The sequence below is a fragment of the Nycticebus coucang genome, chromosome 7, assembly GCF_027406575.1.
Source record: "Nycticebus coucang isolate mNycCou1 chromosome 7, mNycCou1.pri, whole genome shotgun sequence".
Taxonomy (NCBI): Eukaryota; Metazoa; Chordata; class Mammalia; order Primates; family Lorisidae; genus Nycticebus; species Nycticebus coucang.
This window is the reverse complement of record NC_069786.1, coordinates 116,675,782-116,689,294: the sequence shown is the minus strand read 5'-3', so window position 1 is coordinate 116,689,294 and position 13,513 is coordinate 116,675,782. Positions and strand designations below refer to the sequence as shown.

Genomic DNA, 13,513 nt, shown 5'->3' with positions numbered 1-13,513 from the left:
GCAAAGAAATTCACACAGGAATTCGGGGTGGCAGATTTCCAAGTATCAAGTGGTTGGCTTGAAAAATTTAAACTACGAAACAATATCTCCCAGGAAGTCTTGTGTGGTGAATCCAATGACGTTTCAGCAGAAGTTGTGGAAGAGACTTCAAAGGAAGAGGATGTCAGGCATCTGATAATGCAGTTGAAGTCATTTGCTGCAGAAAAATGCCCAGGTATGCTGAGTGGTGTGGCCAGCATTGAGAGTGCTTTCTGCACTTACGTTTGTAATAAGAGACAGGTCAAGATTGACTCTTTCTTCAGAAAGAATAATTAAACCATGAGAAAATAATAATTGTATTGATTTTATATGATACTGTCTGTGTGATTTTACTGTTTTGATTATATATGATTTCATTTGATATTCTCTAATAAATATTGTATAAGAAAGTGAAAAAAAAAAAGAAACACAGTAGGTACTCTGTAAATGTTGGCTGGTTAGTTGGTTGGCTGAATAAATGAATGATGTGAGCTTGAGCAAATCACAACATCTCTAAGCCTCAGTTTCCTCATCTATAAAATGCAGGTAGCCCAGCTTAGGGTTTATTTATTCATTCATTCAACAAACGTTTTTGAGGTCCTATTGTGTGCCTAGTATTATACTAGGAACTAGAGATGTATCCGTGAACAAAACAGACAAGGATTCCTGCCCTGTCTCTACTGGAGAAGAGACAAATACCAAATATAAAAAAATGAAGAAATTGTGAGGATTGTTAGGAGATAGTACTGTGGACAAAGCTTCGCAGGGTAAGGTTGATGCAAGTGGGGTGAGAAGTTGCACTTTCAAAAAAGGTGACTGGAGTGGCCACATTGGGAACATTTGAGGAAGCAAATAGTCAGGCCTGTGGGGAGGACCACTTCAGGCAGAGGTGCAAATATGCCTCTGAGAAGAGCCAGAAGGCCAGTGAGGCTGGAAGGAGCGAGGGGAGACTAAAAGGAAATGGGTCAGACAGGTAGCAGGGGCCAGATGGCCTAACATCTTGCAGGCCACGGTGCTTTTATTCCCAGTGAAATGGGAAGTCATCTCCAAGTTTTGAGCAGAAGAATTACATGATCTGACTTACGTTATTGTGATGGCATTAAATTATTATATTAATTATTAAAATGAATATTAACTATTTAAAAGGACCTGGCACAGAGCCTGGAACACAGCTTGTCTTCTGCCTTCCTACATCCGTTATTAGGGCATTTGTTGATTTACACTCAGGGGTCTTTGGGCCTCCGTAGGGAGGGCACAGGGCCCTTGTGAATCACAGGCGCCCTCTGCTGGGAGGGGCCCACATTAGCTGTGACAGCTGGGGCTCTGGCCAGGCTGGTCACCTAGGGCAGCTGGCTGCAAGACACTTGTCTGTCCCTCAGTGTGGGCCCCGCAGTGCCCTCGGGCTGGCGCCAGGCTCGGTGTGTGTGCTGCCAGTCTGCCCTGCCTTTCGATCACAAGCCTATGGTGTCATGGAAAGAGATCTGAGTTCCAGAGACCAAGGAGCCTTAAGGGCCCAGTCTTCCTTTGCTACAGACCGCTGTGTGACCTTGGCAGGTCACCCCATCTCTCTGGGCCATGGGGCATTTTTCCTAAGCTGTAATAATGTACCATTTTCCAGGCACATGGGAAAATTTCAGTAAATGTTCATTAAATAAGTGAATAAAGTGGTGGCCATCAGCCCTTCCTGGTGAATATTTAATTTAGATAAAAGTAAGTAAAATGCCTAGTAGTTATTCACTCAGCAAGTATTTATGTATATAACAAGTACCTACTATTCTTCTGGGCACTATTCTGGGTACGAGATATAGTAGTGAATAAAATGGATAAAAACCTAGGTCATCAATCACCCAAAGGTCATTGATGAATTTGCATATGTGCTATAGGTGAGCTTTTGGTGAAAAGAGGGAGGAGTGCATGGGTAGAAGGGAATAGGGGTCTTAAGGGGCAGGGAGTGGGAAGGTAGCTAGAGTGGATAGACAGGCTAGGAAAATGTCCACTGAGCCCTCAGTTCCGGGCATAGAGACCTATCTACCTCCGCGATCCTTTCTCCCCCTCCCCCTTCCCCCACCATGGGGCAGAGCTGGTCTGGGCCTGTTCCCTTGGGTCCAGTGGGAAGCCGATCAATGCTCTAAGCCGTCTTACTGCTCTATGTTCAGAGTCTTGAAGACACCAGAGCATGGATATCAGGGAGAGGTTTTGCCATGGAGGCAATGGGAAGGATGTCCGGGAGTGGAGGAGTGCTTTGAAGATCTGGGTGTGTGTATATGACACATATGACCCAAATCTATTTTGATGTTTGGTTCAGTTTGTTTCTGTCCATTCCCTGGGTTTCTTGAATCAGTTCCCAAGGAGACAGACAAAGCTTAGAACCAGAATTTCTAGCTTCAGGAAGTCTTTGCTCAGACAATGCCTCCCCCTGGGGTATGGAGGGTGGCTCTGGATCTTCTGTCTTCTCTGAGGACAAGTGGGTAGTAGTGACCAGACAGGTGGGCTGAGAAGGAAGGGCTTTCTTTCAGAGCTGCCCCCTGCTGAAAGGGGCACCACAGAAGTAGTGAGTTCTCTGACACTGGCCACATTCGGGCAGTTTGATGAATGCTCATCAAGGATGTGGGGGCAAGGCTGGGAAGGGTATTTCTGCACTGTGGCAGTCATTTCCTGGGAGACTTCTGAGGTCTGACTCTGAATGTCTAAGATTCCTACATTCTCTCCACCTTAATGACTGGTCTGTACCAAAGCATTTTTTATTCCAGGGGGCTGCTGCCTCCAAAGGCTTCCCTGATCTATGTGTTCGATTATTGTTTGTGGGATAGATGAGTGAACTTAACTTATTCAAGGGAAAGAAGGGGGAGCCACGAACTCCAGAAACTATTCACAGATACACACACTATCTCTCGTCCACCTAGCCCAGCCCAACTCAGGTCTTTCCGGCACAGAGAGGCCAGCTCAGTTTCCAGGGCCCCCACTAGGACAAGGAAAAGAAGCCCCTTACCCATCCTTCCTCCTCCATCCCAGCATGAAGACACAGGAAATGCTACTCCAATTTCATTTTCTATGAGGGCCATTGTGGAGTTTTTCTACAGGTGGATTGGGGTTGTTCTGAAGCCTATAGGCTCCACTCCTTTTGAGCACGAGAGGGAAGGAAATGATCATGAGTCACTGGTGGTGGGGGTTGGAGGACATGGAGTGTAGCCCCAGATCTTCCCAGGGCCCCTTCTTATAGAGAGGGACAACCCATGAGCAAGGGCTGCATTGAGAAGGGGAAGAAAGAGACCCCAGAAAGGCTTTTGGCAGTTTCTCGAAAAGCCAGTTTGGAATGCCAAATGAGGTTCTTTAAGACTGAAATTCTTTTTTTTTTGTTTGTTTTTGAGATAGAGTCTCACTCAGTCACCCTGGCATGTAGAGTGCTATGGCATCACAGCTCACAGCAACCTCAAATTATAGGGCTTAAGAGATTCTTTTGCCTCAGCCTTCTGAGTAGCTGGGACTACAAGCACCCACCACAATGCCTGGCTATTCTGAGACGAAGTCTCGTTCTGGCTCAGGCTGGTCTCGAACTTCTGAGCTCAGGCAATCTGCCTGCCTTGGCCTCCCAGAGTGCTAGGATTACAGGCATGAGCCACTGCGCTCAACTTAAGACTGAAATTCTATTAGGTTTATTTGGCTTACAAACTGAGTTTGTTATCTTTGTGATCTGTACCCTCTTCCCATCTCCTCTAAGGGATAATCCTTAAATCTGGAAGAAGCAACTTGAAGGCTGAGGCCACAAGGAACCACCAAGTTTCCTAAATCTTTGGTCCACTAGAGTATATTTTTTGAAAGGAGTAAAAAGAGAAACAGCCTCACTTGTGCCTCCACCCCACCCCTTGGCTACCCAATTGCCCCCAAACCCTATATTGAGTTATTAAGATTTTCCTACAGGGGCAGTGCCTGTGGCTCAGTGAGTGGGGTGCCAGCCCCATATACCGAGGTTGGTGGGTTCAAATCCGGTCCCAGCCAGCTAAAACAGCAGTGGCAACTGCAACAAAAAATAGCTGGGCATTGTAGCAGGCACCTGTAGTCCCAGCTACTCAGGAGGCTGAGGCAAGAGAATCGCTTAAACCCAAGAGTTGTAGGTTGCTGTGAGCTGTGATGTCACAGCACTCTACTGAGGGCGACAAAGTGAGACTGTCTCAAAAAAAAAAAAAAGATTTTCCTACAGATTTGAAATGCCTCTTTTAATGTATGTGTGTCTCATACGTATGAGTCTTGCTCTAAACACTATTTTTCCATTACTATTTGTATATGTCCTTCTCATTAACAAATCTGTCTTAATTATCATTGCCTCATAACATATTTTAATGTTTTAGCCTATAATTTCCTAATTTCTTTTGCAAGTCCTGTACTCCCCCTTCCGTCTTCCCCAATTCACTAACATTTTCCCCTTGGTTTTTTTATGTAGACTGCATTGCATCGTAGAGGAATGGAGGATGAATCGTCACCTTTCAAGTATTGAGCCTTCCTCTCCAAACACAAGATAGATCTTTCCATTTTTCTGGACATTATTTTTCCTGAATTGGCCTCTGTGCATAAAAGGGTCTTAGGAAGGGTTAATGGAATGAGGCCATTAGCTTTTTTGGAGAGGGGACTGAGGGAGCTCAACTTCATAGCTGGTAGGTGGGGAGCAGCATGTCCTCTGAAAGGGACACATAGTGTCCCTAGCCTTGCTGATCTGAAGGTGTGGTTGGGGGCATAAAGGGGCAGTCTAGAAATTGGGGCCTGCCAGAAGGTATTTGTGGTTCCCCAACAAAAGCGGCTGTCCAGCCCTCCCTGCCCTGTGTGCTATAGGCACACTGCAAAGCTGGATGGCTCGGGAACAGGAGCTGGTGCAAAGCCCTGGGGAACAGGTGTCTCGGGGAGATGCGTGATACCACAGGGCCCTGGGGCCCGCAGAGGAGAACCAGCATTCAAGGCACAGAGGTGTGCTTGGTTTGTGCTTATGTCTTTATTGTCTGTCCAGAGCCCCTGCAGCGGGGGAGGGCAGGCGTGAGGAGGTGGGTGCCCCTCCTGCCAGCCTGAGACCGCTCTCTGCCTCTCTTTTCTCCTCTCCAGCATCTCACCCACCCTCTCTCCTTCTCAATCTCCTGCTCCCACATCCAACACCTTCGGGGATTCCCTCTTATAGCCCCTGCTTTCTAAGCCCACTGTGGACTGGGTAAAGGAAAGTAAGGGACCGTGGGGACAATTTCAAGCCCCCCCAGTCCACACAGGGTCTAGTCCCTGGCTACCTGCCCAGCATGCTGAGGAGGACACCCTTTCTCTCTCCCAGGCTGGGGGTTGGGGAGGTCCATGGGGCTCAGTCCTAACCCTGCAATGTCCTAACACATTGCTCTGAGGCCCTCTCCAACACCAGAAGCTAGTGCCTGAGGTCACAGAAGTGGGAGGGGCAGGGCCACTGCTCTGGACTGGGCTTGGCCTGGCACAGGAGCCAGGCTCACTCACTTCCAACAGCCAGCTGGGGTCTGCAGAGGCATCTGTGGCCAGGCAGGGATGGGCCATGTTCCCTGAGGGGACCATGAGGGATGGTAGGTGAGGAGGGGTCAGAGGCTGTGAGGGGAGGTGTCCTAGGCTGGAAGGAGGCTGGCTTCAGGAGGCAGTGAGGACAGGGGCGAGGACAGTCTCTGGTAGCAGCAGGCCTCTGGCTTTAGAGTACCTCGTGTTGTTGCTGTGTGGCCTCACTGACAACCTGGGGAGTAAGAGAAGCCCAGTCCAACCAGGTGCTGGCCAGAGAACGGAGCCTTAGCCCTGAGCCACCCCCTACCCCAGGGCAGCAGGACCCCTCTCACCCCCCAGCCAGGGGCCTGAACCAGCACAGCTGGTAGAACCCCCAGATAAACCCACCCACCAAAGCTAAGGACACCAGATAGACCACTCACCTCCCCATCCCGGGTCTCAATGGTCTTGATCATCACTGTTTTCTTGGTATGGACCTCAGAGCCTCTTTGCTCAGGGCTGGTTTCTATAACAGAGCCAAGTCCAGGTGGGGCTGTATCAGGGCCTGGGAGTCCATCCCCAGCCGTACTGGGCAGAGCTCTGGCAAACCCCCACCCCCCTCAAGACAGGCTTGTTACTTCTTCAACAAGACTTTAGCACCTCTCCTTGAGCCCAGGATTCAGCAGGTAGCTCTGTGGTCCATGGGGCTCAGGACTCAACAGATTTGCTCTGTGTGGGGAAATGAGGGGACTGGCACAGGCGGGCAGGGGACACCCACACCTCCTTTCATGCTCTCTAGCCCTGGGCTCCAGGAGAGCCATGCATGAATGTGTATCCTGGGACTCCTCCAAGACTCCTCAAAGCCCAGTCTCAAGACATTCTTTTGGAAAAACCTTATAATAGCCGTCCTTCTTTAATACTTGGAATGAGCAACTTGATGTCTTAACGAAAATGAGACAGAGCAGGGGCCAAACACTGATTCTCTGTGCTGACAGTCAGGCACTCAACCTCTGTGCCTCAGTTTCCTGAGGAAACTGAGTGAAATGGCAGCAGTGGTACTTGTCCTATCACAGCTACAGAGCTATTAATTTGAAAAAGCAATAGGCAGTTTTTCTTCCCCTTTCTTTTCTTTCGCGCTATGCGGCTTTAAACGCAAGGCTCACACTCCATGTCTGTATAAACAACTAACTGAAAAGAGAGGTTCTGAGTTTTATAGGCAGGGTCAAATTTAGGTCCTTGGTGTTACGAGTTTAGTGTTCACCAATCTCCTCAGCAAGCAAGTAGCCTGTGATAAACATTGCAACTTGGTAGAGCAAAGCGTGAATTTTTTCCTGATGGAAATGAACATCGAAGATATAAAAAATTTGATCTAGGAAAGGAGAGGCTGCCAAGGAATCCAACTTGCCTTCCTAATGCATCATTATCATGTGTTTCTCTGCTCTCAGGCTGGAAAGCCACTCGGTCTGCATATTACTAATGTCAGAATGGCAGAATGCCTTAAGAGCTCGCTCTTTTCATTGTTTGGCTTTGCTAAGATTTGGCTTCACTTTTTCAAACGTGCATCCAACATCTTGCTCCAGCAAACTGGACTTGTTCAACATCAGCTAGGGGGGTTCCTGGCAACATGCCAAACAAACAATGGGTGATGGTGCCTTCTAGCCCAGGGAGTCTAAGGTATACATAAGGCCAGGCCCCCAAGGACATCCCTGCTACTTTCAGAGTCTAGGTTTCAGAACAGAGGCTACGTCCTGAAGCCTAGTACTCCCAGAAGGTGCGGGAGACATGGTAAATACAACACAACACAACACAAAACAATCAAATAAAATCTCTATCAGAAGGTGCCTTGTCTGCCTCTATCTAAACTGCCCCCCCCCCAAGGTGTGGAGATTCTCTCTTCCCCAGTCCCCAGGCCTGGCCCTGGCCCGCCCCATGGGCCCATCCTCCCCGCTTGGCTGGCCTTGGGCAGTGCCCATGCTGGACTCTTGGCTCCTGTGACCCCAGCTTCCACCTCCAGCATACACTCACCTCGGAAGTTGAGGGTAGAGAAGGTCTGGATCGGGAGATTGATCCTGAAAGGGAAGAAACCAAGCCCCCAAAGAATTAAGAACCCTCCCATCCCTCCCTGTGACTACCCATCAAAGCTAGCCCTGATTTCCCCTAAATACATCCTCAGCTGTCCCAGTCCCACTGACTCTAATACTACCTCTGCCCACACTGCTCAGGGAATGTGGTCAAAGGCAACTCCAACCGTTCCAGGAGTGGTCCCTCCTGGAAGGGTCATCAGTTTTCAACTCTAGCCTTCTGGCATGACACTGGGACACCCAACCCCACTGCACTTTCCAGTTTGCCAGGGTTTCTTTCTTGCTCCTGGCACTGTAGAATGTAACAGCAGCTGTGGGTGACATCCATTGTGTGTGCCCACCCTCCAGCCAGGCCAGTTGGTAGAGCTGACCACCTATACTTAAGGCGGGAAAAATGCAACATGCCTTCAAAGGCCATTTTTTTTTTTTTTTTTTTTTTGGCCAGGGCTGGGTTTGAACCCACCACCTTCGGCATATGGGACTGGCGCCCTACCCCTTTGAGCCACAGGCGCCACCCTTCAAAGGCCATTTGTATGTAGATGTCATTCCAGGAAATCTGAACTATTTCTTTAGATATCTATATCTATATCTATATCTATCTAAACATATATAGCTGTACCTATATATCTAAACATGTCTGCTGCTATAGCTGTACCTATATATCTAAACATGTCTGCTGCTTTTAAAAAATTTTCAGATATGAGTGGTGCCTGTGGCTCAAACGGGTAGGGCGCCGGCCCCATATGCCGGAGGTGGCGGGTTCAAACCCAGCCCCGGCCAGAAACTAAAAAAAAAAAAAAAAAATTTTTTTTTTCAGATATTATTTTTATGAGTATCAAAGGGTACCAGTTTCTTTTTTTTTTTTTTTTGCACTTTTAGCCAGGGCTGGGCTCGAACCGCCATCCCTGGTATATGGGGCCGGTGCCCTACTCCTTGAGCCACAGGTGCCACCCAGGGTACCAGTTTTTGGAGTAATTGACCTATTTTAAATTCAGGTTAAGTTTACGTACAGCGAAATGCACAGATCTTTAGTATACAATTCGATGAGGTTTTGTGTGTGTGTGTGAGGTTTTTGGCCGGGGCTAGGTTTGAACCCGCCACCTCCAGCATATGGGGCTGGCGCCCTACTCCTTTGAGCCACAGGTGCCGCCCCAAATCAATGAGTTTTGATCAGTGTCTACATTCATGTAATTATCAGTCCAAATCAAGATATAGAACATTTCTATCCAGATGTATCTATTTCTACTCCAGAAAGATCGTGTCCCCTTCAAGTTGTTTTCTGTGTCTAGAGATGGGTTGTTAGAAGCACGCTGTCTGTGTGGTTTCCTCTGAGCCTGCCTGGGCTCTGCTTGTGCCCTCCGTGTAAGCATCTTTTAACTCCTCTCTTGGCCTACCCATTTGCAAAGCTTTCTCTCTCTCCCTCTGTCTCATTTGTCTCTATCTCCTCTCTCTCTTTCCTTCGTCATTCCCCATTCTGCTTTCATCTCTCCCTTGACTGGCAGCAATATTTTATTACTGGTTGCTGAATATGGTTTTATGCTGCTGGTTCTTAATTCAGAAGGTGGATAAGGGAATACTTATATTTCTCTTTTTATAAACACTGTTAATTAAATTACTTTTTACCCAGGTGGCCCTGCTTAATTCTTTGCAATTAGCAGAGTGGTGGCCTCTTGTATAAAATTGTTTCCTGGTCTTGTGGAGGCAAAGTGAGCCCCAGGGGGTAGGAATAGGGCCCCAAAACCCCAATCTCTGTCCCCCCAACCTGCTCTCCTCGCCCTCCAGCAGTTTCCGGTAGGTGGCGATCTCCACATCCAGGGCCATCTTCACGTTGAGCAGGTCTTGGTACTCGCGCAGGTGGCGGGCCATCTCATCCTTGAGGTGACGGATCTCTTCCTCCAGGCGAGCGATGTTGTCCTGGTAGCCACTGGCCTCACTGGCAAAGCGGTCCTCCAGCTCCCGCATCTGCCTCATCAGGGAATCGTTCTGTAGGGGAGGAGGAGGCCAAGTCAAGGACAGGCTGTCCAAGGCACAGAGAGACAGTCCTGAGGCTGGAAGGCAACTCCAGATGGTCAGGTGCAGGAGTTGTCAAAGGCTTCTTAGCCGGGGAACCCTAAGCCCAAATGTTGTCTTCATGTGGACACTCAGAGAATAAATCAGATAAAAGGAAGCATCTATATTCAGCCTCCCTGTCCCCACACAGGGAGATGCCCCAGGAACCCTCTGAATCCTTTAGCACCAAAATGAAATCCCTGTATCTGAAGTCTGCTTTTACCCCAGTTGTAGATTTAAGGAGATGAAGGCCCAGAAGATCTGTGACATGCCCAAGGTCAGAGTGAAGGTGTGAGCTGCAGGCAGGAAGGGGCTGGGCTTGGTGGGGAGGGACTCACGGTGCCTTTGAGGGCATCTATCTCGCAGGTGTAGGACTGGATCTGGTGTCTGTATTCCATCATCTCCTGCTTGGCCTGGCGCAGTGCATCGTTGTTCTTGTTGGCTGCCTGGGTCAGGTCCGACACCTGAGGACAGAGAGAGGGACCCCAAGATAAGCAGGATGTAGGTAGGGGTGAGCAAGGGAACATAGAAATTCGAGGATCACCCTTCTTCCCATGGATAAAGCCACAGACAGTACCTCCAAACTGGGATTGAGGGAGACAGAGGTACCAGAGTCCCTGGGCCAGGACACTCACCTTTGACTTGTACCACTCCTCAGCTTCAGAGATGTTCTTAGCCGCAATGGTCTCATACTGAGCCCGGATGTCCCTGAGTGCAGCAGTGAGGTCTGGCTTGGACATGTCCATCTCCACCTGGACTTGCTGTTCTTGAAGCTGAGCCTGCAACTCACGTATCTCCTGCAGGATGGGGCCTGGCTTCAGTCCCTTCTCAGGGGTCACACAGCACCCTCACAACCACATCCCAGAGCCTTGTCCTACCCCCACCCCCAGCTACTTCCCCCTGGCCCAAGGACCCTGAGGCAGAGGGACTGAGGTATACCTCTTCGTGTACTTTCTTAAGGAAGGCGATCTCCTCATTGAGAGATTCAATTCTGCGCTCAAGGTCAATGCGAGCTAGAGTGGCTGCATCCACATCCTGGGAGAGGTCAAGTGAGAAGGATAGTGTCACTGACCACCCAGGCAGGGCAGAGGAAGACCAGGAGTCATTCAGGGGGTATGGAAGATGGACTCACTGCGCGGAATGCAGCCAAATTGTTCTCTGCTTCTTCTTTCAGATGGATCTCCTCCTGCAGCCTAGACAAGATAGACAAAAGGACAGACAGTCGGAGAGAAGGCTGGCAGTGGAGACGGCTGGCTGGGGCCTGACCCGGGAGTGGGCCCAGGACAAAAGGGGAAGGCCTGGTTGCTGGGGAAAGACAGGAGGCCCAAAAAGGCGGTGGCAGAGGCCCCACCCATCCAGGGAGGGCACAAGACATGGCCCAATGTCTGCTCTGGAGCCACACCCTGGAAGTCTGTGTCCCCATCAGACTGTGACCTCCCTGGCATTAGAAACTATCTATTTATCCACCTCTGTGTTGTGCTGTGATTCCCAGCTCTAGCCTGGCCCATATAGCTTATCAATTTATCCGTGTGACTTTGGTGCCAGGAGGGTGACTCTGGTCACTTGCCATATCAGAAGCAGAACTCACGCATACTCTATATTCACTGCCCTTTTCATATTGGGAGCCTAGTGGAGCCTCGGATCCGGTCCTCCCAAGCTTTCTGAGGGCTGCATCCCTCCCCCAACTCCCCTTTTCTCTAGCTTGTCGGTTCACCTTGTTCAATGACACAGTCTCAGGAGATGGGGGGCATGCTCCTTCCCCTCCCCCAGGGCCTCAACACAGCTGACCTGAGAGCTATTGCTTGGACTCCTGCCCCCTGCCCTTCCCAGCCTGTCCTTCCTCCCCTGTTGCCTATTAGCCTCCCCCTCCCTCTGACAGCACTACCCTCAGGGCCTCCTTCCTGACCTATCCTACTACCTGACCCCATGAACATCACCCCAGCATCTCAAGATGCTCTTAAAGGGGCTGCCCACAGGGCCCTAGGTCCCTCCAGTCTCCCACTTCCACCCCCAAGAAAATTCCTGCTGTGCAGTGTGGGGGCACAAGAAAGAGACCTGGAATCCATCTCTTTGCAAAGGACACACGTGGTGGATGACCCCCGGCTCCCTGCATGGGGCAAGAGAAGGTCCCTGACCCAGAGAGAATCCCAACCCCAGCCCCCAGGCCTAGCCTCCTCCACTCTTCTCGTGAAAAGGGGATGGGGCGAAGCGACCCTCACTTGGCCTTGAGCTTCTGCAGGTCGTCCAGCAGGTTGTCGCGCTCGACGTCGACGCGGGCGCGCTGGTTGGTGAGCACCTCCACCTGGCGCCGCAGCTCGCGCAGCTCCTCCTCGTAGAGCTCAGCGACGCGCGTGGGCTCGCGGCCCTTGAGCCGGTTCACCTCGGCGGCGAGCGCGGCGTTCTGCTGCTCCAAGAAGCGCACCTTCTCGATGTAGTTAGCAAAGCGGTCGTTGAGCTCCTGCAGCTCCACCTTCTCGTTGGTGCGTGTGGTCAGGAACTCCTGGTTCACGGCGTCGGCCAGCGAGAAGTCCAGCAGCTCACCCGCGCCGTAGGAGGAGGGCGCGCGGGTCGCCCCCAGCCGGCTGGCCCGCAGCGACCCTAGGCCCCCGGCCCCACCCGACGTGCGCGACACCTGGTACACTCGGGACGTCATCGAGCTCGAGGAGCCCTTGGTGCCGAAGCCCGCGCGCGGGAACACGGGCGAGCTCAGTGGGGAACCGAGCGGGAAACCCGGGGCCCCGCCAAAGGTGCGGCGGTAGGAGGACACGCGCTGGCTGGACGAGTAGGCCTGGCTCATGGTGGCGGCGCGGGCGAGGCTGGGCGGGTGCACGGAGGAGGCGGCTGGCGGGCGGCCGGCCGGAGAGTGGATGCGGGCGATGGGAGACAGGGCCCCCAGCCCTCGGCCCTATTTGTATCCCTCCTGACATCAGCCCTCGCCGCCCCTCCCCTGACAGCTGCAGGATCCTGCTGTCCTGCCAGGAAAGGGCGGCGCTGGGCTGGTCATGGGGGCGGGGAGGCCAGCTCCCCCTCAAGAGGAGCGCCCCTGAGCCTGCGGGTGTGGGGCCTCGGAGGGGCTGACCCATTCAGGAAGGCAGGAGACAGGCAGGCCCGCCAACTACTTCACCTGGGCAGTAAGCATGTTTGAAGCCCCCAGGAAACCCCCATTGGAACGCTTGACTTGCCTTGGGTGTGCTAAGGGGTGAGAGCAGGACAGAGACTTCCATTTGGTTTGAGGATCCCCTTTTGCTGCAAGGAGACACTTTGGGTTCATTTCTTAAAATGCCAAGACCTGTTCCTTGACAAGGCCCCAGATCACATAAAGACTCCCTTGAAGTTGCAGAGGTTTGGGGAGGCTCAGGCAAAGACCAGCCAAGCTGAGGGGTCTCTAGGCAAGCAGGGGGCGTGGTCAGGCACCTGGCAGGAAGAGCAATCCTGGCCAGAACCTGCCCTCCTGTGTCTGGCCACTGGAATGTGCCTTCTAGCCATGAGTCTCAGTTTCCCTCTGGACTAGTGTAGTTCTCTTCCTCTCCCCTACTGGTGAGCGTGGGGCCTCAAAGTTTATAAACAGCCTGGTGATTTCCCGAATGGGTCTTGATGAGCTTTCAATTTCCAATTGCCATGTACTACTCCCACCCCGGCACCAACTTCTCCTGGCTCCTACCCCCTTGGTTCCCCACCCCCTCCCTGATTCATCCCCCTACCCACACTGTCCACACCCACACACACACCAGGGGTTTGTGTTTTGTCAGGAGCTGTATGTCAACCCAGCCATCTCCGTGGCAGCAACAGCTGCCAACTCAAAATACCAGAGCTGATATTTATAGAGGAGAATGCATGGGCCTGGGTTACAAGGCACAGGAGAGAAGCTCGGGGGTGGGGCAGGTACCTGAGGAGGC

The 13,513-nt window shown here is 51.4% G+C and overlaps 1 protein-coding gene across 1 annotated transcript; it reads right to left on the bottom strand.

Annotated features, from left to right (window-relative positions):
• Positions 1 to 4,980: 4,980 nt before the first annotated feature.
• On the bottom strand, positions 4,981 to 12,567 carry DES (desmin). The gene is made up of 9 exons (XM_053597074.1): positions 11,837 to 12,567; positions 10,750 to 10,810; positions 10,557 to 10,652; positions 10,253 to 10,414; positions 9,956 to 10,081; positions 9,331 to 9,551; positions 7,513 to 7,556; positions 5,931 to 6,013; positions 4,981 to 5,740 (listed from the first exon to the last, which is right to left on the bottom strand). The coding sequence occupies exons 1-9, from the start codon at positions 12,412 to 12,414 to the stop codon at positions 5,699 to 5,701; spliced, it is 1,413 nt and encodes a 470-aa protein (XP_053453049.1). The 5' UTR covers positions 12,415 to 12,567; the 3' UTR covers positions 4,981 to 5,698.
• Positions 12,568 to 13,513: the final 946 nt, after the last annotated feature.

Coding starts and splice junctions, on each gene's coding strand:
- DES (XM_053597074.1), bottom strand. CDS start 12,414: ATGAGCCAGGCCTACTCGTCCAGCCAGCGCGTGTCCTCCTACCGCCGC. Junction 10,653..10,749: donor ATTTGGCTGCATTCCGCGCA/GTGAGTCCATCT, acceptor GACCTCTCCCAG/GATGTGGATGCAGCCACTCT. Junction 5,741..5,930: donor TTGAGACCCGGGATGGGGAG/GTGAGTGGTCTA, acceptor CTTACTCCCCAG/GTTGTCAGTGAGGCCACACA.